General features: G+C 51.7%; 1 protein-coding gene across 3 annotated transcripts in view; it reads left to right on the forward strand.

The window, feature by feature from the left end:
* The window catches only part of LOC128327929 (transcription factor COE1-like), a 123,349-nt gene that overhangs the window by 36,775 nt on the left and 60,283 nt on the right, over positions 1-26,291 (forward strand). For all 3 annotated transcript variants that reach the window (XM_053257307.1, XM_053257305.1, XM_053257306.1), the window contains exons 3-7: positions 403-559; positions 3,526-3,589; positions 4,428-4,483; positions 10,198-10,271; positions 18,575-18,643. In XM_053257307.1, the coding sequence (XP_053113282.1) occupies positions 403-559; positions 3,526-3,589; positions 4,428-4,483; positions 10,198-10,271; positions 18,575-18,643 (420 nt within the window). The remainder of the gene's footprint in view (positions 1-402; positions 560-3,525; positions 3,590-4,427; positions 4,484-10,197; positions 10,272-18,574; positions 18,644-26,291) is intronic.

Genomic DNA, 26,291 nt, shown 5'->3' on the forward strand with positions numbered 1-26,291 from the left:
CCCCTTAGCTAAGCAGGGTCCACCCTGGTTGCATTTGAATGGGAGACTAGAAGGGTGAGCACTGGAAGAGATTCCCCTCAGGGGATGGAGCTGCTCTGGAAAAAGCAGAAGGTTCCAAGTTCCCTCCCTGGCAGCATCTCCAAAGATAGGGCTGAGAGAGACTCCTGCCTGCAACCTTGGAGAAGCTGCTGCTAGTCTGTGAAGACAATACTGAGCTAGATGGACCAAGGGTCTGACTCGGTAGAAGGCAGCTTCCTATGTCCCTGTGTTCCTCTTTGTCCTGGCTTGCATGTGGCTCATGAAGTTCTGGGGGTTATTCTTGCCCCAGACCAGCTCCCCATCAAAGGCACAGCTTGCTGCCCACCCCGCTAAAGACCGCTTGTCGTTTCCTTTCCCCCTCAGTGGCGTTGGACTGGCTCGGGCCCACTTTGAGAAGCAGCCTCCCTCCAACCTCAGGAAGTCCAACTTCTTCCACTTCGTGCTGGCCATGTACGACCGGCACGGGCAGCCGGTGGAGATTGAGAGGACCTCCTTCATCGACTTCGTGGAGAAGGACAGAGTAAGGGGCCAGTTGCATGGTGCTATTCTTCCTCCCACCCTTCATTCCAACAGCCCCAGGAATCCGAGCTGAGGCATTCAACCCCAAAGGCAAACACCATCTCAGGGCAGTCTACATTTTTTTTTTTAAAGATGGCTCTTGTACCTTTAACTGCTGCATGGGAAATGGAAGTTCAACCAGTGAAGCATCCACCATACTTTCTCTCCTTGCTGGGAAAAAGCTGCACCAGTTGAACTTCTGTGAACAGAAGTATTGCCTTGCTGGATGGCATGGAGGCAGTGGTCATGCCCACATTGTTTCCTCCCAGCATCTGTTCCTTGGGAGGCCTGTTGAGCTGCTGTGGTTGCTTCTGCCCACTCGGAACTCTTAAAGGCATAGCAGCCATGCCAAGTCAAAAAGGTGGCGACTTCAAGCCTCGTTCAGTCTCTGCTCATAGCATTCCCAATAAGGCTGGTCTTCAGAGAAATGGAGACATATTATCCCTCCAAGGTGCTCAAGGCAGCTTGTGTGGCTCCCCTCTGACCTTATGCTCACAACCACCTTGTGAGGTAGGTCAGAGATGAAAACTGGCCCAAAGTTGCCCAGAGAGTTCCATGGCTGAGCCTGGATTGGAACCTGGCTCTCCCAAGCCCTCGTCCAAATGCTGACCACTGCACCACATCCTTCTTAGAAGCCGGGGCAATCCCAGAAGGGGGCTGGGGGTGAACAGCTGGGCTGGCTGGATGATGTGGGTCTGTCCCCTGCCCATGTGGGCGTGTCCAGTGGCCAGGTAAGTGGCATTAGGTGTCTGGGTCCGAGGAGGCAGTTCTGTGGCAGGCGAGAGAGGTTGAAAGAGGGGAGCGAAGTGGAGGCAAGGGCCCACCTTTGCAAAGGTAAAGTGTGCTGTCCAGTCGATTTCGACTCCTGGTGCCCACAGGTTTTCTTTGGTAGAATACAGGAGGGGTTTGCCATTGCCTCCTCCCGCACAGTGTGAGATGATGCCTTTCAGCATCTTCCTATATTGCTGCTGCCCGATAGAGTACCAGCGGGGATTCGAACTGGCAACCTTCTGCTTGTTAGTCAAGCATTTCCCCGCTGCGCCACTTAAGGCGACCTTTGTAGCCAGCCCAAATGTGTGGCTGCCAGGACCTGACCTTCCCGCAAGGGAGTCTTGTCTCTGCTAACTTTGTGCCACTTGGAAGACTCTCACAGCACACACACACACACTCCCCTGGAAGGCAGTGTGGAGCCATAGACAACCCCCACACCCCATCCTGGATCCCCATCACCCTCTGAGCGGGGGAACAAGAGCGGCCCCAACCGCCCTCTTCAGGGGTGGATCTCTTTTTAGATTTGCATCTTGCATTTAAGCTTTTATTACTGCGAGTCGTCACATCGCCGAGGGCCTGTCCTGGGCTGAAGGGTGAGAGAGGTTTTTAAAAGAAGCAAAGATCACATAGAATTTCCAGTGAAAAGGGATTTGGGGTTTCACGATGAAGAAATCTCTGGAAAGTCCAGGGACTCTGTGAACCGCCTTGAGATTGTTTTAATGAAAGGCCGCATATAGATCTAACAAACACACAAACAAAATTAAAATAAGTCATTGGAAAGTCGTTGCCAGGTGAGATAATGCTGTAACCTCTGGCAGCATCTGTAGAGAGGGCCGGGAAACACCCTGGAGAAAACCTGGAGGGCCACTGCCTGTCAGGGTAGACCAGGGCTCTCCAACCGGTGGTATTCCAGATGTTGCTGCAGCTCCCATCACCCCAGCCACAAATCGTTCAGCAACATCTGGAGGACTGCAGGTTGGGGACCCCTGATGTAGACAAGATTGAGCTGGACCAGGGCTGCACAACTTCGGCCCTCCAGCTGTTGCTGGACTACAACTCCCATCACCCCCAGCTGCAGTGGCCAGTAGTGAGGGATGATGGGAGTTGTAGTCCAACAGCAGCGGGAGGGCTGATGTTGTGCAGCCCTGAGCTAGCTGGACCAAGAGCAACTTCCCCCAGTGACCAGCCAGATGCCTCTGTGAATCCCACCCACTGGGCACATACCCCCTCCCCTGCTGTAGTCTCCACCAGCAACTGATATTCAGAGGCATATTGCCTCTGAACATGGAGGCTCCATACATAACCAGCACAGCTAATAGCCAGGGACAGTCTTCTCCATGAATGTTGAAAGCTGCACCTGCTGAACTGTTGCCTGCCGTACACTGTTTAAAGGGACATGTGCCCTATCAGTAGAATAAACAACTGCTTCGTTGGGAAAGAAGGCCCTCAGCGTGGGTATCCTGGCATGCTGGGCCAAGATTTCTGCCTGGGGGGCAGGGGCAAGCAAGTGCAAATCGGTGTGGGGGGATCAGTGGTTGGAGGGGGCTTCAGCAGGTGCAGCTTTTGGAACCGCTGCCATGACAAGCTATACTTGGGCAGTGGTTAAGAGGCTCAGCTGCGAATCAGGAGATCCCAGCTTGAACCCCACCCTTTGCACACAAACCCTGTGGGTGGCCTTTGGCCAGCTACGCTCTACCAATCCCCTCTTGGCATTATGGGGCCAATAGTCAGGCCGGCCTACCTTACAGGGCTGTCGTAAGGATCCACTCATTGAGCTGAGCTGTCCTCATGATTGAAACCAGGGCAGGAGAAGCCTCTGGCCCTCGTTCAGGAGTCCGGTGTGCTCCCGGGGCTTGGTCAAGGTCGGAGGCAGCAGCCCCAGCTGGCTAGGGTGAGCAGGCCCTGCCCGGTGGCCACTCCCAGCTTTGTCACCAGGTAGGCGGGAAAAGAGCCCCACCCAGCTGGTGGACCCTAATCATCGTCACCCTGAGAGCAGCCCTGGTGGTGTGTGCGAAGTGCTTTGGACGGGGTCAGAAAGCTCGCTGTCCGGTTGCCCTTCATGGAAGGCATTGCCTTGGGACTGGGAGGAAGCACGGGCTCCAAGGATGAAGGTTCTCATGCTTCTTCTTCTCCTCCTCCTCCTCCTCCTTCTTCCAGGAGCAGAACGGAGAGAAAACCAACAACGGCATCCACTACCGGTTGCAGCTGCTGTACAGTAACGGTGAGCCACTGCTGAGCATGTGGGAGGGGGGGTTAGGGATCTACACGAACAGGTTCGGACATTGCCCGGCTCGAGGGTTCGACCGCCCTGCCGCCGACGGCCGGTGGGGGGTGACTTTAAGGGCACGGGAGGATGCACCCCCGCCTGGCCGCATTTCCCCTGCCGGCACACGTCTCGGTAAAAGCCCGTCGGGGTGGCAGCATATCTCTCTGCCGCCCCGCCCCAACGTTACCCAGAAGTAGCAGCTGCGACTGCGCGCGTCACTCAGGCGTGCCCGCATGCCATGCACGCACACCCAACGTGCGCGCGAGCGACACACGCAGTCGCATCTGCTCTGGCAGGTGGTTTTGAAGCCCCGTGGGGTGACGGTGGAAGAGAAGGCATCGATGTGTCCAGGATGGGAAGCGAAGCCTCCTTCAAATGGCTCCCCCCCACCCGCCGCCATGGCCCATTTCCAGGCTCAACGGCATCCTGGGGTCATAGAGTTCCACGCCAGGTCAATGCCTGAACTCCTACATCCGCGGGAAAGATAAGAGCCCTGGGGGTGTTGCTGAGGGACTGGGAAACTCCCCACAGCCCGACTCAGTGGCAGACCCCCCCGATGGTCAACCCCTCCCCCAAACCAGCGCAGCTTTCTCGTGCGGCTCTGCCCAGAGCTCCCCAGCATGTCCCCCATCTCCATCGCTAGGGGAGGGAAATGCCAGCTGCTGGTGGGGGTCCAGTGGAGCTCAGGGCATCCCTTGTGGCCGCGTCTCCTGCCCATGGTTGCCGCCTCCGCCTCCTCTCCTCTCCTGGCCCCAGAGCCCCAGCACTATCCTCTCGCCTTGCTTCCTTGCAGGACTGCGGACAGAACAGGACCTCTACGTGCGGCTGATCGACTCCATGTCCAAGCAGGTAACAGCGCCCAGTGCTGGAGTGGGGCACAGCCCAGTCTCTTCAGAGTTGGCTGCGCTGGGAAGGGACAGCATGTGCGTCTGGGTGCATGTGCGCGTGCGCACACACACACACACACACACACACACACACACAGTGTGGGGATAGAGAATAAGAGAATGTTAAGAGCTAGAAGGGACCTGAGAGGTCTTCTGCTCCACCCCCTGCCCAGTGCAGGAATCCACGGCCCAGCCTCTCTTTGCAAACCTCCAGCAAAGGAGAGCCCGCCACGGCACGAGGCAGACTGTTCCACTGCCCCAGAGCTCTCACCGTTAGGAAATTCCTGCTAATGTCTAGCCTGAGCCTGCATGTTTGTCTCTATTTCCATGGCAGACAAAGGGAGCATTTCTTCATGCGCTGCCTAATCAGCAGGTGGGATTTTGCCATCGTTCTGCGGATCAGAGGCTGCGTCCAGGGTTGGGTTAGCTCAGTAGCAGAGCTCCTGCTTTGCGTGCAGAAGGCCCCAGCTTCGACCCCTAGAAGCATTTCCCGGCAAGTCTGGGAGAGAGGCCCCAGTCTGTCATAACCTTGGGGAGCATTGCCAGTCAGTCAGTGTCGACAATTGTGTAAGAGCAGCCCTGCTGGATGGGAAGCCCATCTAGTCCAGCATCCTGTTCCCCACAGTGGCCCACCAGATGCCTCTGAGAAGCCCACAGGCCAGAGCTGAGGGCCGGCCCCCTCTCCTGTTGTGGCTCCCCTGCATCCTGCCTCTGAGGCGGGAGGTAGCCTAGGCGGGCCGAGGGTCTGATTCAGCTTTATGTCTTGATCTGCACTAAAGAAAATGAGAAGAAGAGGCCTGCTGGACCCAGCTGTGGTGATTCCCTCTCGGCCAGCATGCCGCTTCCTTCAGTGGCCCAACAGATGCCTCTGGGAAGCCCACAAGCAACCTTTGGGGGCAGCAGCCTTCCCTTGTCATTGCCCCCCCCCAGCTCCTGGCATTTGGAGGTGCGCTGCTCCAAGTGTGCAGGTGCCATTTAGTCCTCCCGTTCTATAGCCACCGAGAGGCTCAGCCTCCATGAGTTGGCCTCATCTCCTTTTTTAAAGGCATCTGAGCCAGCGGCCACCGCTGCATCTTGAAGCAGAACATGCCACACCTGCATGTTGCGCTCGTGATGTGTGTTGCAGTTGTTTCTTTGGGCCAGCCTGGATCATGGAAGGAGTGGTGTGAAGTCGCTGTGGCTAATAAAGACAGGGGAGACTAGGTGTCTGGAAGCTTTTCACACCACCACCACCAATATTTATATACCGCTTTTCAACAAAAGTTTCCAAAGCGGTTTACATAGAGAAATAATAAATCAATAAGGATGGCTGCCTGTCCCCAAAGGGCTCACAATCTAAAAAGAAACACAAGGCAGACAGCAGCAGCACATGGGGCTTTTGAAGCCCAGAAGCATCTCTTCGAGAATGGAGGGGATGCGTTCACATATCGGCTAGATTTACCCCGAAGTCCCTGCGAGTTATCGGGGAGCACTTCACACACAATTTGGGTTTTTCACTGTGCATTGGAGTGTAACCCGATTTATATCCGGGGTAAAAAAAATCCATTATTTGTGTCGGTTTTGGGGGACAACTTCCAGTTTGCTGTAAAGCCTCCCCGCAAACCTTGTGGTTAATACCTGCTGTGTGTAAAAGCCCTGCAAAAGCTTTTTCTCATTTGCCCTGCTTTTAGCAGTCCCAATTTGGAGAGGGGGAGCAGGGTGCTTCGGAGTCTGTGCCCCGTACCCCACTCCTTCCGGGGTCCCATTGACCACCTTCCTCCCCCCATCACTGTCTGCTGAAGCAAGCAGGGCTTTAATTTTGTTGCAAAGCTAGTGGGGGAAGAGGTTGGGCAGGCAACCTGCTCAAGTTGTAGCCTCTCCTGCTGCACAGTATGTGAAAGGGAAAAAGTTAGGAATGGATTCTCCCGGTTGCAGCCGGGAAACCCTGGCCTGGAAGGATTAGGATTCTCCCTTGGGGAAATCTTTTGTCTCGCTGGGAATGCACTAGAAAGTGTGTGTGCGTGAGGGGGTGGAACTTAGCACATTGGGCAGGCGTTGTTATGAACTCTTGGGATTGGAAGCAGGCCCAAGATCTAAGTGACTGTGGGGGTCCCCCCCCACACACACACTGTGTTTGTCCAAATTACCTGGAATCTCTTGAGTCGCTTACTATTTGTTAGGGAGGATAGAGAAGGCCTGTAATTATTGCACTGCATTGGGGCAAGCAAAGCAGAGCTGCTTCCCCGCTTCCCCCCCCCCCGCCCCAGACATTCCAGACTGCCCCAGCTGGACTGCTTTGGTTCAGATCTCAGTGAGGACTCAACTAGTTCCATCTGTGAAATGGGAAGCTTACTTCAGCTGGGAGGAAGCTCCACATAGCCCTCCCCTCCTTGGCTGGGACAGGATGTGGACTCAATTGATGACGAATTTAGAGAGAGCAGAACTGAAGAGAAAAAGAAAGACAGACCCCCCCCCACCACCACGACACCGATGGAGCGCTTCCTTGTCCCAGGAACAGAGGCAGGCCAGGCCAGTGCAAGCGGGAGCCAATGTGTGGTGCATCGCTCCGTTCAGAGGCCCCAGGTAGCATCCCGGGCAGCATCTCCAGGTCCGGCTGGGAAAGACGCTTCTCTGCCTGAGGCTCTGGAGAGAGCTCTGCTGCCAGTCCATGGGGACAGTACCAAGCTAGATGGAGCAAGGGTCTGACTCAGTAGTTCCTATGATGAAGCCCCGGGGAAGAATCTCTTGTGGCAGCAAGTATGAATTGTCCCCTTTGCTAAGCAGGGCCTGCCCTGGTTTGTATTTTGTTGGGAAACTGCATGTTAGGGATGTGCACAAATCGATTTTTAAAAATTTGATTTGTACCCGAATCAAATCACTCCTCATTTGTTTTGTGTCCAAATCTGCCCCCCTGAATCACCCCAGGTTTGATTTGGATTTGATTTGATTCAGATTTGGCTTGATTCAGACCACTTATAAAAGTCCTAGGGACACCAAATTTGGGTGGTGGGTAGCTCCCCATGGGTGCCACCTACCACCGAAATTTTAAGGCAGTGGGGCACTTGGTTGCTTTTTAATGATATTTTTATAGTTTTTACTGATTTTGTATATTTCTGCCATAGGGAATAATGGGGATTCGAAATTTCCCTATCCTAAACCTAACATGAATCTCTGGCTTCCATTAAAAAAGAAAAGAAAAGCTAAGCTCTAGCCCTTGTAGAAGTGGAGTTATGAAGCAAAATGTGCAGTCCCTATTTTTCCAAGTGTTTGGATTCTTTGATGTATAATAACATTTCCTCATAACAAATCCCTATGAGAATTCATTGCACACCTTCATTTCTTTTGTTCATTTTGGCTGTCATTGGACAGTGCCAACTGTCAACTGCCATGTACCAACTACACACATACCCTCACCTGGAAGGCAGTGGGGTACTCAGTTTATTTTTTAGGAATATTGAAGTGTTTAGATTCTTTGATGTCTAATAACCTTTCCTCATAACAAATCCCTATGAGGATTCATTATATGCCTTCGTTTCTTTTGTTCATTTTGGCTGTCATTGGACGGTGCCAGCTGTCAACTGCCATGTGCCAACTACACGTACACACACACACACTGGGGTACTCAGTTTATTTTTAAGGTATTTTTGAAGTGTTTGGTTACTTTGGTGTCTTCACTTCACACCTTCATTTCTTCTGTTCATTTTGACCCCACTGCTTTGCAGGTGGGGCATTAGTGGCATCCCATGTGCCAACTACCCCCCAACCCGCAAGCCACTGGGTACTCAGGTTATATTTTAGGAATTTTTGAGGTGTTCAGACTCTTTGGTGTGTAATGAATCCTCATAGGGAGTCATTATGAGGAATGGTTATTACACACTAAAGAGGCTAAACACGTGAAAAAAATTCCTAGAGTATAAACTGAGTAATACCCACTGCCATGCGAGTGGGAGGGGGGTGTAGTTGGCACATGGCAGTTGACAGTAGGCACTGTCCAAAGATAATCAAAATGAGCAGAAGAAATGAAGGTGTGTAATGGATCCTCATAGGGATTCATTGAGGGAAAGTTATTAAAGTTATCAAGGGAAAGTGAGCCAGCGTGATGTAGTGGTTAGAGTGCTGGACTAGGACCGGGGAGACCCGAGTTCAAATCCCCATTCAGCCATGAAACTAGCTGGGTCACTCTGGGCCAGTCACTTCTCTCTCAGCCTAGCCTACTTCCCAGGGTTGTTGTGAGGAGAAACTTAAGCATGTAGTACACCGCTCTGGGCTCCTTGGAGGAAGAGCGGGATATAAATGTAATAATAATAATAATTATTATTATTATTATACACCAAAGAATCCAAACACTTGAAAAATAGTGACCACACATTTTGCTCCATAACTCCACTTCTACAAGGGCTAGAGCTTAGTCTTTTTAAAAAAATGAAAGCTGGGCATCTGGAGGAATTAATAGGAGGAATCCGAATCTTGAATCGATTCGAGTAGAATCTGGTATGATTCTATTTGGACCTGAATCTAGCCAGTGGACCACAGGGGTGATTAGTTCTGTCTCCAAATTACCCAAATCAGCTAGATCCGGGTACAAATCGATTTGTACCTGAATCGATTCGCACATTCCTACTACGTGTGAGCACTGTAGGATATCCCCTGTCGGGAATGGAGCCAAAGCTCAATGGAAGAACACCTGCCTGCCTGCATGCAGAAGGTCCTCAGTTCATTCTCTGGCAGCATCTCCAGGTAGGACTGGGAGAGACACTTGCCCAGAACCTTGGAGAGCTGCTGCCAGCCAGTGCAGACATCACTGAGCTAGATGGACCAAGGGTGTGACTCAGAATAAGCCGGCTTCCTATGTTCCTGTGGAAGCCGCACTTGCCTTGCAGAGAATCAGAAGATGCTCCCTTAAGCTCTGACATCATTAATCAACACCTTTAAGTGGGGAGGCATGTGGCTGCTTGTGGGCACAGGGGAAGCATTATGTGTGGGTCCTCTGCTGCTTAACACCTATTTAGCACCCAAGGAGTGGCAGGCACTCTTGAAGAGCACACCGGGGGATTGCAGCCCTTCTCCAAGGGACTGGAATGGGGCTGTCTACTTTGCGCTTGCAGTGGGAAGGGAGCCCTGTGCCTGTGATGTGCTATGCAAAGGTTTGCATAGATCTCCCTTTACTCTGCCTCTGCGAAGGGCTCCCCCCGCCCCCATCATCCCTCAGCTTCTGGGATTTCACCCGGCCAGGCCACTTCAGCATAGTCCTCACTATCTCTGGACTGTACCACCTCAGGCTACAGGGGCGGGCGGGGGGGGCGGGTTCATGAGACCGAAAGTGCCTCCACACAATAAAAAACCCTGCATATAGAATGCTAACATGTTGGGGGAAAGGGTTCTCTCCTAGGCTTCTCCCAGAAAGTTCTAAAACCCGATTCGCACATTAAGTCCAACACACTACGATCTGTGTGCAGTGTACACATGTCCAGATGCACGTAGAGTAATGCGCACATTATGTTAAATGCATTTGCAGCCGGCCTTTCCCGATCTGAACTCTGTATTGGGGGGGCCCTGTGCCCAGGATCACTTTTTAAATGAAAGCGCGCACACAGTCCTTCACACACCCACATGTGCAGGATAATGTATGGATAGGGCTTGTGGTGCTGAGGCGGCTTCTCCCCTTAAATGTCTCCTTCATTTGCACTCTGCCTTCAGGCCATCATCTACGAAGGGCAAGACAAGAACCCAGAGATGTGCCGTGTGTTGCTGACCCACGAGATCATGTGCAGGTGAGCTCCGACAGACTCCTGCCTGGGCAGTGGCAGAGAGCTGGTTCGTTATTTATCGAGCAGTCCTTTCTGTGGTTAACGTGACTGGATTTGGACTATTGTGCACAGTTCTGGCCATCCATTTCAAGAGAGAGAGAGAGAGAGAGAATTAGAGAGTTGGAAAAGCTGCAGAAAAGAAGACCCAGATCAGGATGGGCAATCTGAGGGTCTCCAGCTGTTTTTGGACTACAACTCCCAGCATCCACTGCCCTTGAGACAGGGGGTGATGGGAACTGTAATCCAACAACAGAGAGCCTCAGGTTGGTCGCTGCTGAACTAGATTATCAAGGGGCTGGAGCACCTTGCCTATAAAGAAAGGCTAACTTGTTTGTTTTCTGGTTTCCCCCCCCTAAGTTTAGAAAAAAGGCAATTAAAAGAAGGTGTGACTGAAGCTTATAAAAGCTTATCAAAGTCTGCATGGTGCAGAGAGAGTGAACATCCCTGGAATTTGGGATTATCAAGTGAAATTGACCGGCAGGAACTTCAGGACAGATGAAAGGAAGTCCTTTTTCACATAATGCACAATTTCACTCATGACTTTTGCTGACATAAGATATGGTGATGGCCTGGATGGTTTTAAAAGGAACTTAGACAAATTCACGGAGGGTAGATCTTACCAACAGTTAGCCATTAATTCAATGAAGCCTCAGTGTTCAGAAGCAATCTACCCCTAAATAACAGATGCTGGGCTCAAACTATACTAGAGGGCTGTTACTTCCTATCATTCCATCCTTGTGGGCTTCCCAAAGACATCCGGGTGATCTCTGGAGACAGGATGCTGGACTTGATGGATCCACCTTGGTCTTATCCATCAGAGCTTTTCTTACAATCTTATGATGGAATGTACAACTACGAGTAGCCATGAGATCTAAACGGAGCCTCCATGTACAGTGGCAGTATACCTCTGAAAGTTGGGTGCTTCTGAAATACAACAGGGTTAGGGTGATGGCCTTTGTGCTTCATGGGCTTGCTGGAGGCATCTGGTTGGTCCCTGTGGGAGGCAGGCTGCTGGATGTGGCGGAGTCACTGTGTTCTGATCAAACAGCCAGGCCATTCTGATATTCTGAATGTGACTATTATGAATTGTACACATGATCATGTACAATTAGCGTATCATATGTAAAAAGGGTGCCTCCCTGCCCTGAGGGGCTTACAATCTAAATGTCAATAGTGAGAGAAGCAGCAGAGGGATGGCATGGGAAAGAGGCAAGGATGCAAGAGGAAACACGTGAGCAAGTGCAGTTGCACAAAATAGCCCACTAATATCTCAGAAGCCAGCTCTGCAGAGCGGGCTGTACTTTAATGCCTGCACGCACCAGCTATAAACACCATATTCCGAAATGTCCCTAGAAATATCCCTGGCCACCATCAGCCAGCCCAGCTAGCTGAAAATATTGAGACTGCACCTGATCCGCAACAAACCTTCAGTGTGTGCAGCAGTATAGGATGCTGTGCAGACGTTCGCGCGCGCGCACACACACACACACACACACACACACACACACACACACACACACAGAACAAATCAGTTATATTAGAAATTAAAAATTCCCTAGTGCCATTATCTGTATTTTATGTCCTGTTCTTACATGTATATCTTACACACGTGTAAAGAGCTCAGATCCCTGGTTCTCCTCTCCTCTGTTTTATCATCTTCCCCCCGTGTGGAAGGTTAAAGAGAGTGTGGCCTGCCCAGGGTCACCGAGTGAGTCTCAGGGCTGAGTGGGGATTTCAGCGTGGGTCTCCCTGGCCCTAGCCTGATGCTTAACCACCAGGCCATCCTGCTGCTCTGCTCTTCCTGCTGCCCTTCTAACCTCTAGTCAACGGCTGGGCAATATTTCTGCTGTGCTTTTCCCTCTGATGCTGCTGTGGCCGGCCAAGGCACCCTTGACAGCTCCTGGCAACTCGCGACAAGTCCCAGCTGCCCTGCTCCCTGGCTGGGTCTGCTGCAGACTTTTTGGAGCCGTCACGTAGGGACAGCAGTGTCCCCTCTAACAGGGATTCCCCGATGTTGTTGACTACAACTCCCATCCTCCACAGCCAAAGACCATTGCAGCTGGGGGTGATGGGAGTTGTAGTCAACAACTTCTGGGAATCCCTGTTACTAGGAACGAGGATGGACGGTATGCCAGGGATTTGCAGCGCCGGTCCACACTCACGTAGCCTGTGGAGGGGATGGAGTTCTGTGGTGTTTGGTCTAGGTTGCTGCGCAGCCGCATGCATGACCAACGACAAACAAACGGAAACTGGATTGGCCATATTCATGCTGGCTCCCTTTGGTTCTGTTGTCTGCTACCTTCTCTCTTGGAGCTATTATTTTTGCCTCCTTTGCCCTCGCTGCCCTCAGCCTCCTGCTCTCCTCTGCCCCTTATTCTGACTGCAGTGGCCCATGTGATTTTGTTAATGACGTAACGACCTTACCCCGGTTGTGATGACCTCACTGATGCCTGTGAACAAAACCACGTGGCTCTCCACAGACAAGCAGCAGTGAGGGCAAGTGAGGGCAAGGACAGTGAGGGCAAGGAAAATGGAGCTGACAAGCAGCAGAAAGAGCCAGGGCAGGAAACAGATCCAGGCCTTAAATAGGATGTTTATATTCTCATAAGAAGGTAAGAAGGGCCCTGCTGGAGCAGACCAAGGTGGGGCCATCTGGTCCAGCATCCTGCTTTCCCGCAGTGGCCATCTTCCGGATGCCACCAACAGGGCATAGAGGTAACAGCCTTTGCCTCCTGTTGCCCCACAGCAGCTGGTATTCCAAGGTACACTGCCTCTGAGCATGGAGGTTTCACTTAGCCATCATGTCTAAAGGCCTCTGTTGAATTAATACCTCTCCTATGGGGTTGAAGCTCAGTGACAGTGTATCTGCTCTACATGCAGAAGGCCCCAGATGAGGTCCCTGGCAGCATCTCCAGGTAGGGCTGGGAAAGACTCCTGCCTGAAACCCTGGAGAGCTGCTGTCAGCCAGAGTAGATGATACTGAGCTAGCTGGACCCATGGTTTGGCTCAGGATAAGGCCGTTTCCCATGTCCCACTCCCATGAGCCCCAAACCGGAGGTGCTTCTTGACCAGGGCTGCACAATTTGGGCCCTCCAGCTGTTGTCGGACTACAACTCCCATCATCCCTGACTATTGGTCACTGGCTGGGGATGAGGGGAGTTCTTGCAGAGAGACTTGCATTTTGGGTGGTATGTGGATATGTTAAATAAATAGACAGATAGTCCAAGAACAGCTGGAGAGCTGAAGTTGTGCAGCTCTGTTTCAGGCACAAAAGTGACCATGAAGCTAGGGAAACCTTTGGGCTCCGCCTCTGCAATCTGCGACGGGTAACAAGCATGCATGTGTGAATGTGTCAAGGGTCAGACCAGAGGAGACAGGCCGCCATGGCTCTGTATCTGCCCCATTCATGTGTGCAGGCAGGAGTGGGTCTAATGGCTGCAGGCCACACCTTATCTCCCCAAGGCTGCCCAGATCCCTCCCTCCCTCCCGGGCTCTGGTCTTGGAAGGACAGGGCTGGAGAGGAAAGTGCCTGCAAAGGCAGAGCACAGGGAGGGACGGCGGAGAAGAGAATTCCCCACCACTCAGCTGAGGAGCCTTCTGGTGTAGAAAAAGCAACTTTGTTCCTCATGCATGCTCTGTGCTTGGGGTTCCCAGCAGAAGTCCCCAGACGCTGTTGGACTACAGTGACAGCGGCCCAGGGGTGTTGGGAGTTGTCGTCCGGCAACATCCGGGGACCCAAGTGTGGGAGCCGCTCTTCTGTGTGGCCGTCCTTATGCACAGGAACACAGGCAGCTGCCTTCGACCGAGTCAGACCATCGGTCCATCCAGCCTAGTACTGCCTACCGCCGCAGTTCGCAGCATGTACCTCTCCCGATGGTGTTGGCCCACAACTTGCATCAGCCACAACTTATGACAGCTGGGGGTGATGGGAGTTGTAGTTCAGCAGCATCGAGAAAGCCAGGCGTTGCCCACTGACTGGCAGCGGCTTCTCCAAGGCTGCAGGCTCAGGGGTCTCTCCCAGCCCTACCTGGAGATGCTGCCAGGGAGGGAACCTGGGACCACCTTCTGCATCCAAAGGAGATGCACTTCCACTGAGCTACAGCCCCATCCTCAAGGGGAATATCTTCCAGCTCTCACATGTAGCCTCCCATTCAGTTGCAAACCAAAGTGAAGTGAAGTGAAGTGAAACCCAAGTGTACCCTGGGTAGCAGTGGGGATTCTTCATGCCCGCTGGCTACCACAAGGCCAGCCCTCTTCTCCACTGTGGGCTGTGGCTGGTCCATAGGCAACCTCATAACTCAGGGATGGGGCATAGTTCAGTGCCAGAGCATCTGGGTTGCAGCTCTGATCCTGGCAGCATCTCCAGGTAGAGCGGGGAAAGACTCCTGCCTGGAAGCTCAGAGAGCCTCTGCCAGTCAGTGTTGACAATACTGAACTGAACGGACCCAGGGTCTGACTCTGTAGAAGGCGGTTCCAACTTGCCCCAGGAGCCCACCCCCTGCCAGGCTAAAAGAGCCCACGGAGGCCATCCACTCGGGCAGCATCCATATGCCAGGCCAGGCCGCGGGTCAGTTGGAGGCGGGCAGGGCTGGGAGCATTCCCTCTGCTCCGCCAAGTTCCCTGGTGTCCCATTAACGCCTGCCTTGTTTACGGCACTCGCACTCCGTGTTTGTGCAAATTAGCGCGGCTGCCTGGGAGCCAACTTTCATGGCTAATTGATCTCCAGGAACCTTGCTAACGATCCCAGGGGCTGAGGGAATAGCTGGCAGGGCGGGAGGGGAGGCGGAGGGGAGGGCCAGGCCTCGGGCTCAGGCGCCCCGGGGTTCTGTTTGTGTCGCCGTGGGTGGAATTGCAGCTCCCCCGGAGGGAGCCGGGTAAAACCAGAGCGCTCAGTTGTTTATCACATCGGTTATTAATTACATTTCACGCTCACAGTCGTGCCTCGTGGAGTTATACAGGTCAGCGTTGGACGGGATCTTGTTGTGTCTTGCGGAGGCCAAGAGCCACATGTCCTGAAATTAAGATGCTCTCACAAGGGATGCCGCAGTTGGCTCGGTCGTGTTTGTGTCCCTTGGCCATCCTGGGGAAAGGCAGGGTCCAGATTCTGTAAAGAAACCACAGAATTCTTATCTTCGGTTTCCCTGAATCTGTTGTGTGATGGTGATCCAGCAGCGGCTTGTCTTAAGGAGCCGGGGTGTGCCTGTTTCTCCCACTTCACCCTGGCCCCGCATTAACAAGAGCCATGCTGCCTGCAGGCTGGCCATTCATCAGGTAGAGCTGTGCGGCATGCAAAGCAGAGGGTCTGCCAGCAAGCTTTGGTCTTGGGTTGTCCCCTCCACAGCTAGTAGGTTAAAGTTGGGGGGAGATTTTGACTGGGACTGTGATGTGGAGCAAAGGATTGGATTTCCTCCCCCCACACACTACAGCCCTGATCCCAATTTCCCCATGGGGGCTTTTTGAGAAAGCAAAAGACACTGGGGCTATTCCCACGACTGTGCATGTGTGTGTGGCCGGGCAGGTGGGCAAGAGAAGGCGGGGTTCAACCAGCCTTTCCCCAGTCGACCACTCTGAGCCCCTCTGCTCCCCAAGGCGCACACCCACATCACCAGCGCTACTGGGAGGCCGGGACTGGTTCTCGGCCTCTGAGAATCCCACAGTGCTCTGCACGCCAAGATTCCTGCAGGGGGTGGGCGCTCTAGGCACCCTTCTCTCTGTCAACGTGAGCCCTTAACCTCGGCGAAGGGCTGGGCTTTGGTGCTGGATTTAGTGCTGCGGTGCCTCTAGGATTTGCACGGATCCTGGCGGTTGTCACGGGCTGAAGCCTGGGCTTGTCAGCTCTGTGTCCCCGTCTAATTTGGCCCTGGACTGGTTTCCTTTGCCCGGTCAGGTCCTGAGCTCCAGTATATCCTGTTGCCAGAACTGACTGGGGAGGAGGAGGCGGAGTCTAAAACGAGAGGAGCACCCCTCCCTCCCTCCCGCCCGCAGCTGTTTTCTCAGGTTGAGAGTGCCTTCTGGGATGTGCACGGCCCAGCTCCCACCAGCAAGAAGGTCCATGGATTTCTTGGCATGGAGTTGCTGTTCTCTTGATGAGTGGGAACTGAATGTGTGAACCGACTTGCTGGTTTGGTCTGACCAGCGTTGTCTGTGGTGTTAGGCCTCGGAGCTCATCATCCCTTGAGCGTGCAGTCTTCACGTGAGGAACGGGCATGTGCTGCCATGGGATGACTTGTTGGAAAGAAGTAAAATGGGAGAGAAGGCGAGGGAGGCATCTCGGTTGCATGCCTACATGGCTGGGGAGGATGGAAAGGGCTGTATTCATGGTTTGCTGAAAGACTCCGTCATTGGTTTTTTTAAAAAAATACGTTGGAGATGACTTCACTAGGTCAAAACTGAGCCAAAGATGGCTATGTGACTCATTCCTGAACTGTGCAATTTATTCTTATGGAATTTGGGTGTGGTTAACTTTCTCTGGATTAATGCAGAAATGAAAGATGGAGTGAGGGGAGTGAGCATCAGCGTGCAATGGACTGGAGACAAACTGAAAACTGCATTTGTTCATTATTGATCATTTCATTAAAAACGGGCTCTTGCCCACAGGGTCAAGGGACCAGGGACCAGAGGCACTCCTACCCCTGGGCTTTCGGGCTGCAGTCCAGAGCCCCCCAAATCCTCTTTCGTCTGTCCCAGGTGGTGTGGTCACTGTGCCATGCCACTGGCCCATGCTGCGGGTGCACATGGCCTCTGCTTCAAAGATGGGGGAATGGAGAAAGAAATCTGCGGGATGGGAGCATAACTAGACCTGTTTTATATTCTTATGTTCTTGTGAGTTCAGTTGCTGTTTGTGCCCTCAAGAAGCTACATGTTGAAAATACTGCATGTATCACTGTGTGTGTGTGCATGTTGGGGGATGATGCTAACTTGCAGGGGGGGCAAGTTAAACATCAAAGGCCTTTAGGTCCAGGCTCCAAAATTACCTAGTTGCACCCCTGCATGGGACGGCAGCAAATCTGTGTGTCTGAACGAAGGCTGAGGCGCAAGGGCCCCATGAACTTGGTTGCACCATCCACGGGGGTCACATTTGGAAGATCATTGCTGCAGTTTTGGGGTGTGTGGCTAAATGCAGGCAAAAGTGGAGGCCTTCTTGGGGTAGTAGTGACAGTTGTTGCCACACTCTCCCCACCACAAAAGCCCTTTCTGCCTGATATCCCATGATGGTGTCATGTTGCTTCAAGGGGGAATGCTGGAGGGAGGCAGAATGGTGGCTGCCAGTTGGCAACTACTAGGCCCCCCCCCCAACACTGCTGGGGAGGAGAGCTGGCCTTATGGTAGCGAACCTGAATGGTCCTCTTTGCTAACCAGAGTCTGCCCTGGTTTGCAATTGGATGGGTGACTACATGGAAGCGCTGTCTGCTGTTAGATATTCCCCTTAGGTGCTGGGGAGGCAGCTCAGAGGCAGAACATCTGCTTGCATGCAGAAGGTCCCAGGTTCAGTCCTTGGCAGCGTCTCCAGGTAGGGCTGGGAAGGACCCCTGCCTGACACCTTGGAGAAGCTGCTGCCAGTCAGTGTAGACAGTCCTCCTGAGCTAGATGGACCAAGGGTCTGACTCAGAATAAGGAAGCTTCTTGTGTTCCTGTGTTGTGAAACAGGTAGTGGTGGGGAAAAATACACAAGGGGGTTTGTTCCCTTTCTCTCTCTCTCTCTCTCTCTCTCTCTCTCTCTCTCTCTCTCTCTCTCTCTCTCTCTCTCTCTCTCACACACACACACACACACACACACACACACACACACACACACACAGAGCAAAAAGTTCTAAGCTGAGAATTTTCCACTTGATCGTGCCCAGCTCTGAACTTGACATGACGACAGCAGCCAATTCATGTATTTGAGCATGGCTCTGCCCCGGACAAAGAGAGAGGTGGGGAGTTGAGGGTCCACTTTATACGCCCACAGGGTCCTGTGAGTGAGGAGTGCAGAACACACATGCAGCACCCTATGGGAGAGACGTCCGTCCGAGTCCTCATGTCTAGGTTTTAAACTGAGAGAGACTACCTCCGCTTTGTTCCCCCTCTGCCTACCTGTTCCTTTAAAAGAAAAACATTAATCTGATAGCCAAATGTAGTGGTGCCTTTTGATGCTTCCAGGCACTATTTTGATGCGGAAGAGTTTGAGGGGTTCTTTATTCTGCTATCAAAGTGAATCATGGCGAGTCCTTTCCTGCGTCAGGTCTGTGCTCCTTCCTGATTCCGTTCTTTCTTTCACCCTGTAGCCGTTGTTGTGACAAGAAAAGCTGCGGGAACCGCAACGAAACACCCTCCGACCCCGTCATCATCGACAGGTAGGGAGCGCTGGAGTTCACCTGGATTTTTGCCACTGAATTGCTTGAGTGTCACTCCTCTGGGGCTTGCAGGGCTAATAAGGTAGGCTCAGGAAAGTCACTGAGGTGCAGCAGGAGCTGTGCAGACCCCTTGAGCCATATTCTGCATATAGAAATGAATAAAATAATAAATAATAATAAATATAGGTGCAGGACAAAGAGCTCAGCAGCAGGGTGCTTTCCAGATTATACGCTACAACAGGGATAAAATGCTTCAGTGTGGCAGGATCGTATTGAAAATGATCCCCAGAATCGCAAACCTCCTACCACGGGAAAATACAGCTACTTTTTTGCAACGCACATGCAACGTTGCAGCACTAGAACGCAAAGATAAAATCCGAAAGAAGTCATTGGAAATGTGAACGGCAACTTGCTGTCAGCACAAGGACTGCGGTGTCACAGCACAGGAAGTGTGGAAGCACAGAAGCACACTTAGGAGATCTGTAGTGACCCTGTTGTAGGGTTTAATCTGGAAAGCGCCCAGATCAGCTGCTGTAGTCCATGAGTCAGCTGGTGGGGGTGGGGGTTGGTACCATCTGGGGAGACAAATGCTTGTGATTTTTGACAGTCTACACCCCTACGCCAGCGTGGTGTAGTGGTTAGAGTGCTGGATTAGGACCGGGGAGACCCGAGTTCAAATCCCCATTCAGCCGTGATACTTGCTGGGTGACTCTGGGCCAGTCGTGCATCTCTCAGCCTAACCTACTTCACAGGGTTGTTGTGAAAGAGAAACTCAAGTATGTAGTACACCGCTCTGGGCTCCTTGGAGGAAGAACGGGATATAAATGTAAATAATAATAATAATAAAATAGAGATGGGAAAGGGGTGATGGATTGCAAGTCTTTCAGATTTCAGTGTGCTCTCCTGCTCTTGTTGTCCTGACCATCAGACCTGCAGCATCCACATTTACAGAGGAGTTTTAAAAACACAAAAATGGCTATAAAATTTTGTCAGAGGAGTGAAAATGAAAATTTACAGGAATGTCCTCCAGAGATGACTCCATGGAGAGACTACAATCATTTGTTCATTTTTACCTTAACCCTGACCCTGACCCTAATCCTTTCCACTGTGCAAAAGTGACTGCAATGTTACTCTAATTGTTTGGGGGGTAGGGATAAAGAAGGAGTGATGGCACAGAGAAAGCTTCAATCACCCATTTCCCATCTTTGGGGGTGGGGGCAGGGGCAGGGGACACCTTGCCAGAATCACTCTATAAACATTTGTCCAATGGCCAAAATTTGGGGGCCTGGCTCATGGACTACTTTGTATGCAGGAGGTTGTAGATTTAGTCTGCAACATTTCCAGGTAAAGGATCTCAGCTGACAGATGTAGGAAAGACCCTTCTCCGCCTGAGACCGTGGAGAACTGCTGCCAGTCAGAGCCGGCAGTTCTGTGCTAGATGGACTAATGGTCTGACTCAGTATAGGGCAGCTTCATAAGTTCAGACATGACCTCTGAAATATCTACTCAGCTCCCCTCTGGATTTTAAAGGTGGCCCACAGGTTTTCAGTCTTGTCTCTATAACCATGAGGACTAGAAACTTCCTCATTTGTCTTTTAGCATATGAGAGTTGGCATTTTCAAGATGCTGCGTTCTCCTTCCACCATGCTTTCACGTTGCCAATGGAGCTTTCCCCGCTTTGTGATACTTTCTGGAGGCAAAGGGAAAGGAATGGAATGTTCCATTCATAGTGGCGCTTTCCAGATTAGACCCTACAGCGGGGTCACAGTGGATCTCTGAAGTGTGCTTCCACACTTCCTGTGTTGTGACACCACAGTCCCTATGCAGACAGCAGGGTCCTGTTCAGATTTCCAATGCCTTTTTCCGAATTTAATCGCTGCGATATAGAGCTAGGGCGTTGTATATCCGGCATAAGGAAGTTGCTGTTTTTCCGGGTTGTAGGTTTCCGCGAGACGGCTCCCCCTGCTGTTTACGTTTTGAATGCAACTTGCCTGAACGGAGGCATTTTGCTGCTGTTGAGCAGCTCGTCTGGAAAGCACCAGTGGGGAAGACAGAAGCAGGGCCATAAGAACAGGGCTGGCCCAAGCCCCCTGGCCGCTGAGGTCCCCCTCCTTTCGATGTCCCTTGCCATGACACATGACACCCCCGCAACCCAGTGGCAACATTGTTGCTCCTCCCCCTCCTTTTTCTTAGGCACTCCTGCACCTCCTCTTCCTCCCACCCTCACTCTTTTAAAAGAAAGGATAGGGAGCAGAAGTGTGGAGGAGAGGAGAGAGAGGGCTAGAGTGCCGAGGTGCTCTAGCCCACACTCTCCTCCACTCGTCTGCTCCCTTTCTCTCTAGACTGGTCCTTAGTCGCCTGCAGGATCCGGGTGGGGAAATGCCAGCCCTGGGGTGTGTCAGGGCCTCATGGTGAGAGTCTCCTGGTGAGAGTCTCTCTGGTGCTCCTCCTACTGCAAGAAAAGCAGGAGGGAAGGCACTTGTGCAGAAACACTAGGAGAGGCCACACTTCTAAGGTGGAGTAGGAAGAGATTCCTACTCTGGTGGGCAGAGGCATCTGGTGGGCCACTGCGTGAAACAGGATGCTGGACTAGAGGGGTCTCCTTGGGCCGGATCCAGCAGGGCTGTTCTTGTGTTCTTATGAGATGCTCTCTGGTGCCCACAAAGAGTGTATATTATTTCTAGTGAGAGGCTGTGCCTCCTGCTGTTGCTGTCTCTTCTGCAACCTCCCCATCACGTACGGAGCTTTCCCAGCTGCCTCTTCGTTTTGCATTCTTGAATGCAGACGATGGCTGCGAAGCTCTATGCACAGTGGCAAAGGCTGCAGGAGAGCAGCGGGGCCTGGAGGACAGGGTATGGCGGGGTATGCCCTGGTGTGCCTGCTGGGAAAGTCGGATTCCCCCCACCCCTGTGTGTGTGTGTGTGTGTGTGTCTGTGTCTGTGTCTGTGTCTGTGTCTGTGTGTGTGATGTCCCCTACTGCCAAGACCTTGGACCCTGCTCTGTGGATTAACTCTTTGGATTTGGAGAGGTCTTCTTTGGGCTGTTCCTGAACTGGACGGAATGCATGGGGGGTGGGGGGGACGGTTCTATCCATCCCGAGTTCTCACACAGCAACCCGCCGTCTCTTGGCTCATGGAGCAAGCGCTTGTCTCCATCCCTCTCCCTTTGTCAGCATGCCGGGTCCATGTGCAGGGTGGCGCATTTGTGCCTGTGTGCAAGCCACTTTCTCCATCTGCGGGACAATGGGGCAACAGGATGAAAGTGGTCCTCCCACTTAGCACATCCTGGTGGTGCTCGGGGTGCCTTGATAATGCACTGACATTTCCCAGGCTTTTGTCCCGGGCGATAGTATCGGCACGGCTGCGAGAGGGGCCCAGTGCCTTGGGAAGACCGCCTGTCACTCAACCCACCAGAGAGACAGCCGGCTGCCGATGGAAAAGAATAGGGATTGACAAGCCTGTGTGAAGATTAGAAGGAGAAGAATCAAACCCATTACAGTCTGTCTGGCCTGCAGCCATTGTGTACTCCGATCTTTCAGCCTCTCCTTCAGCCAGATCACACGTACACACACATACACACACCCTTTCTACCCTGGCTAGGATCAAAACAAACAAAACTATAAACTCCAGGAAGTTAAGTTTAGGTAGACTGACTTATAGCACTATGGGCCTCGCCTGGGACAGACTAGGAGGGCCTCCAGACCACGGGCCAAATGAGACAGAAACTCTGTAATCAGATCTCTTCCCTCTTTAAATGCTGGCAAAATGCAGCCACAGCAGGGCTTAATCCAGACTGAGGCTGCAGCCCAAGGCAAGGAGGGTTAATCTTTTGCTCCAGTGCCATTTTTCCAGGGGAAATGCCCATTCCCCACAGCTACTGACAGGAGACATGTGTTTCCATCTTGTGCACACTTGCCCTTTCTAAGCAAAACCTCCCTCTGTGCCACAGCCCTGATTCTGATTCCACTCACGGACAAGAAATCTGAACACAGATCTCTGTCTTCACGTCTCCCTTGGCCCTGACTCCCTGCATGCTGTAGGAACATCAACACATTTTATTTTTACATTAATATCCCATTCTTCTTCCAGGGAGCCTGGAACAGCCTACACGATTAGGTTTTATCCTCACAAGAACCCTGTGAGTTAGGTTAGGCTGAGAGATACAGGTGAAACTCGGAAAATTAGAATATCGTGCAAAAGTCCATTAATTTCAGTAATGCAAATTAAATGGTGAAACTGATATATGAGACAGACACATTACATGCAAAGCGAGATAAGTCAAGCCTTAATTTGTTATAATTGTGATGATCATGGCGTACAGCTCATAAAAACCCCAAATCCACAATCCCAGAAAATTAGAATATTACATGGAACCAAGAAGACAAGGATTGAAGAATAGAACAATATCGGACCTCTGAAAAGTATAAGCATGCATATGTATTCAGTACTTGGTTTGGGCCCCTTTTGCAGCAATTACTGCCTCAATGCGGCGTGGCATGGATGCTATCAGCCTGTGGCACTGATGAGGTGTTATGGAAGACCAGGATGCTTCATTAGCGGCCTTCAGCTCTTCTGCATTGATTGGTCTCATGTCTCTCATCCTTCTCTTGGCAATGCCCCATAGATTCTCTATGGGGTCAGGTCAGGCGAGTTTGCTGGCCAATCAAGCACAGTACACTGTATACCTGTTTTCACATCTCTACTCCCCGGTCCTGGCCTGACTCTATAATCATTACACCACGTGGGCTCTCATCACATGCATCTATCAATCTGCACAATCCGGATGATACCATCCCATGAAGAGAGAGCCCAGCACACAGGCAAACAGTTCCAGACCATTTAACCACACAAACCAAACTCCCCAGTTCTATGGGAAGGCAATTTGGTGATGTCTGCTAACTGCTTCCCTCCCAGTTGCTGGCTGTTCCTTTCTCCCTCCATGTTGGGCCTTGATGGCTTCTTCCTATGCACTGTTAGTTATGCGACTGTTTCGATCCCCAGTTTGCAGAGGAGGTTTAGGGTTGCCAGAGTGTTTTGACTGGAAAGGAGCCCCATCATTTCAGCCCCATTTTGGATGCTCAGTTGAAATCAGTGAGTGCCCCAAATGGGGCTGAAAACATTCCCAAGGACTGGGGGCTCCAGTTGGCATCACGGGGCATGCGCTGGTTTCCCAGTGATATCTTCTGTGCCCACAATATGGGCTGGGCCCCCATGCCTCCCTGGATTAATCTGTTGGGATGCTGGGAAGGCCACGGACTAGGCTGAGGAGCCTCAATAAGAACCTAAGAACGGCCCTGCTGGATCAGGCCCAAGGAAGCCCATCTAGTCCAGCCTCCTGTTTCCCACAGTGGCCCACCAGATGCCTCTGGGGAACCCCCAGGCAAGAGGTGTGTGCCTGTCCTCTCTCCTGCCCTCTCTCCCTGCAACTGGTATTCAGAGGCATCCTGCCTCTGAGGCTGGCCTCATCAGAGGTGTGCTAGGGACCAAGGGGCCTCCAAGCCTGCCAATGTCTGCTGCTCCTTTGGTGTAGGAGGGCCTGGATCCTTGCTGGGAGGGGCCCAGCAGCTGGCCTCATCAGTTCCCCAACCCCTGTGGTTCCTCCTAACAGACTGTAGCAAATCACTGAGGGATCTAGCCAGGTACAGGCAGCTCCTTTGCTAATAATATGAAGCAACTCTTAAACAACGCCGTCAAGAAAGACCCTTCTGCCTGATGCATAGAGGAATCATGGCAGAGAACCAGTGTGGATAGTGATCAGAGTGTTGGACAAGGAGCAGAGAGACCCGAGTTCAAATCCCCAGGCATATAAGATCTTGAACTACATGGAGAAATGGAATAAAGAGACATAGTAACTCTCAGCACAAAGGTGCAGTTCAGTGAAACTGATGGACAGCAGGTTTAAGATAGATGAAAGAAAGCACTTCTGCATACATCCCATGCTTAATATGTGGAACTTATGGCCACAAGATGCTAGGATGCCCCACTGTCATATATTGCACTAAGACTGTAAACACACAAGTGGTAAGCCTGTTTATTTTATTTTATTATTTATCATACTTACATACTGCCTGATATATCACTCTCTAGGTGGTGTACATAATCCAAATTACAATATAAAATAAAATAAAAACCATTACACTTCCACAGAATAAAAACAATTAAAAACAATTCACAGAATAAAACAATTAAAACAATTTCACAGAGTAAAACAAGTAAACAGTTTAACATTAGTCTAAATTAGGTGTGTCTTAAGGATCTTGTAAAAAGCAGCCAGAGATGGAGTAGCTCTTGTTTTGACGGGGAGTGCATTCCAGAGCCCTGGGGCAGACACAAAGAAGGCCAGGCCCTGAGTCACCACCAGAGGAGCCGGCAGCAACTGTCACTGGCCCTCCCCAGATGATTGGAATAGGCGGCAGGGAAACTGGATTTGCACTACACTGATTGGTTGCCCTTGTGTCGTTCAAAGCCCCTCCCTTCAGAACAGGACTGCACAGCCCTGATTGGCTGGACCTTGTGCCAGTCACAAAGCCAACTTCCTCTCTTTGCAAACAGTTTAAAAGTGTTGGAGGAGAGTGTAAGAAGCCTGAAGTATTTTGTTTGAACATCAAACAAAGATTTGATCCGATTGACATGCCAGGCATGTCAAGGATGGGGGGCAGAAAGCCCAGCTGAAGGATGAGGTGGTTCAAAGCAGAAGAGGCGATCAGGATTTCCATCTGTGGATCGTTTCTGTGTCTTTACAGAAGTGAAGGCAGGGGGAGCAGACCTCAGCCCACAGCCAAATCTCCTGCACCTGCTCCTGTTCACAGCTATAGGAAAACCTCAGTATCTGCTGGGGTTCCATTCCCTGCCATTACCGCGAGTAAGGAAACCGCGAATACCGAGTAATTAGGGCAGTGGCGTCATGCGGGTTGGCTTGAAAATCATGGACAAAATGGGGAAAAATGGGGGCGGGGTGTGAAATAAAGTGCTCTACCATAGTCCACTGACCTTCAGCACTCTGTCAATGCCCCACCACCAAAGTGCCAAAATCCAGGGGGTTTTCATAAAAAATCATGATTTTTTAGACCTTTTTTTTTGGTCAAAACGGGCCACAAAATGGCTCCAGTCACAAAATGGCGGGTAGAAATGACCTCGGAGGTCATTTCCACCCACCCCAACCTGTAGATATGCAAAAATCAACCCTTTTTTGGCCTTTTTTCCTTCCTTTTGCGTATTATCAATCACCTGACCGCGGATATGCGAAACCGCAGGTGTTGGGTCCGCGAATGCCAAGGTTTGCCTGTATATTCACATGCACACTAAAGCTAACCAGAAAAACACACATAGGCCTAGAGACCTGCAGCCAAGGATTGGCTGGTTATTCCTCACCTTTGAAACTCTTGGCCTCACGCACCTCTTCTCTCTGTCCGTTCTCTTTTCCCAGATCGCCTTTCCCTGTTGTGCATAACCTTCTGCTTCTCCTGGTGCCCATATCCCTCTGGAATGCTCCCTGTTCCAACTCTCCTTTCAGAGGACCCAGCCCTTCCCTGAGCCTATTACCTGTACCTTTCCTAGACTCTTCCTCTCCATCCCCAGCACAGCATCCTCCCAGTGGCTGTTGCTGGTGTCTATCGTATATTTATTTGTTTAGATTGTTAGCCCACTGG

The sequence above is a fragment of the Hemicordylus capensis genome, chromosome 5, assembly GCF_027244095.1.
Source record: "Hemicordylus capensis ecotype Gifberg chromosome 5, rHemCap1.1.pri, whole genome shotgun sequence".
Classification (NCBI taxonomy): domain Eukaryota; kingdom Metazoa; phylum Chordata; class Lepidosauria; order Squamata; family Cordylidae; genus Hemicordylus; species Hemicordylus capensis.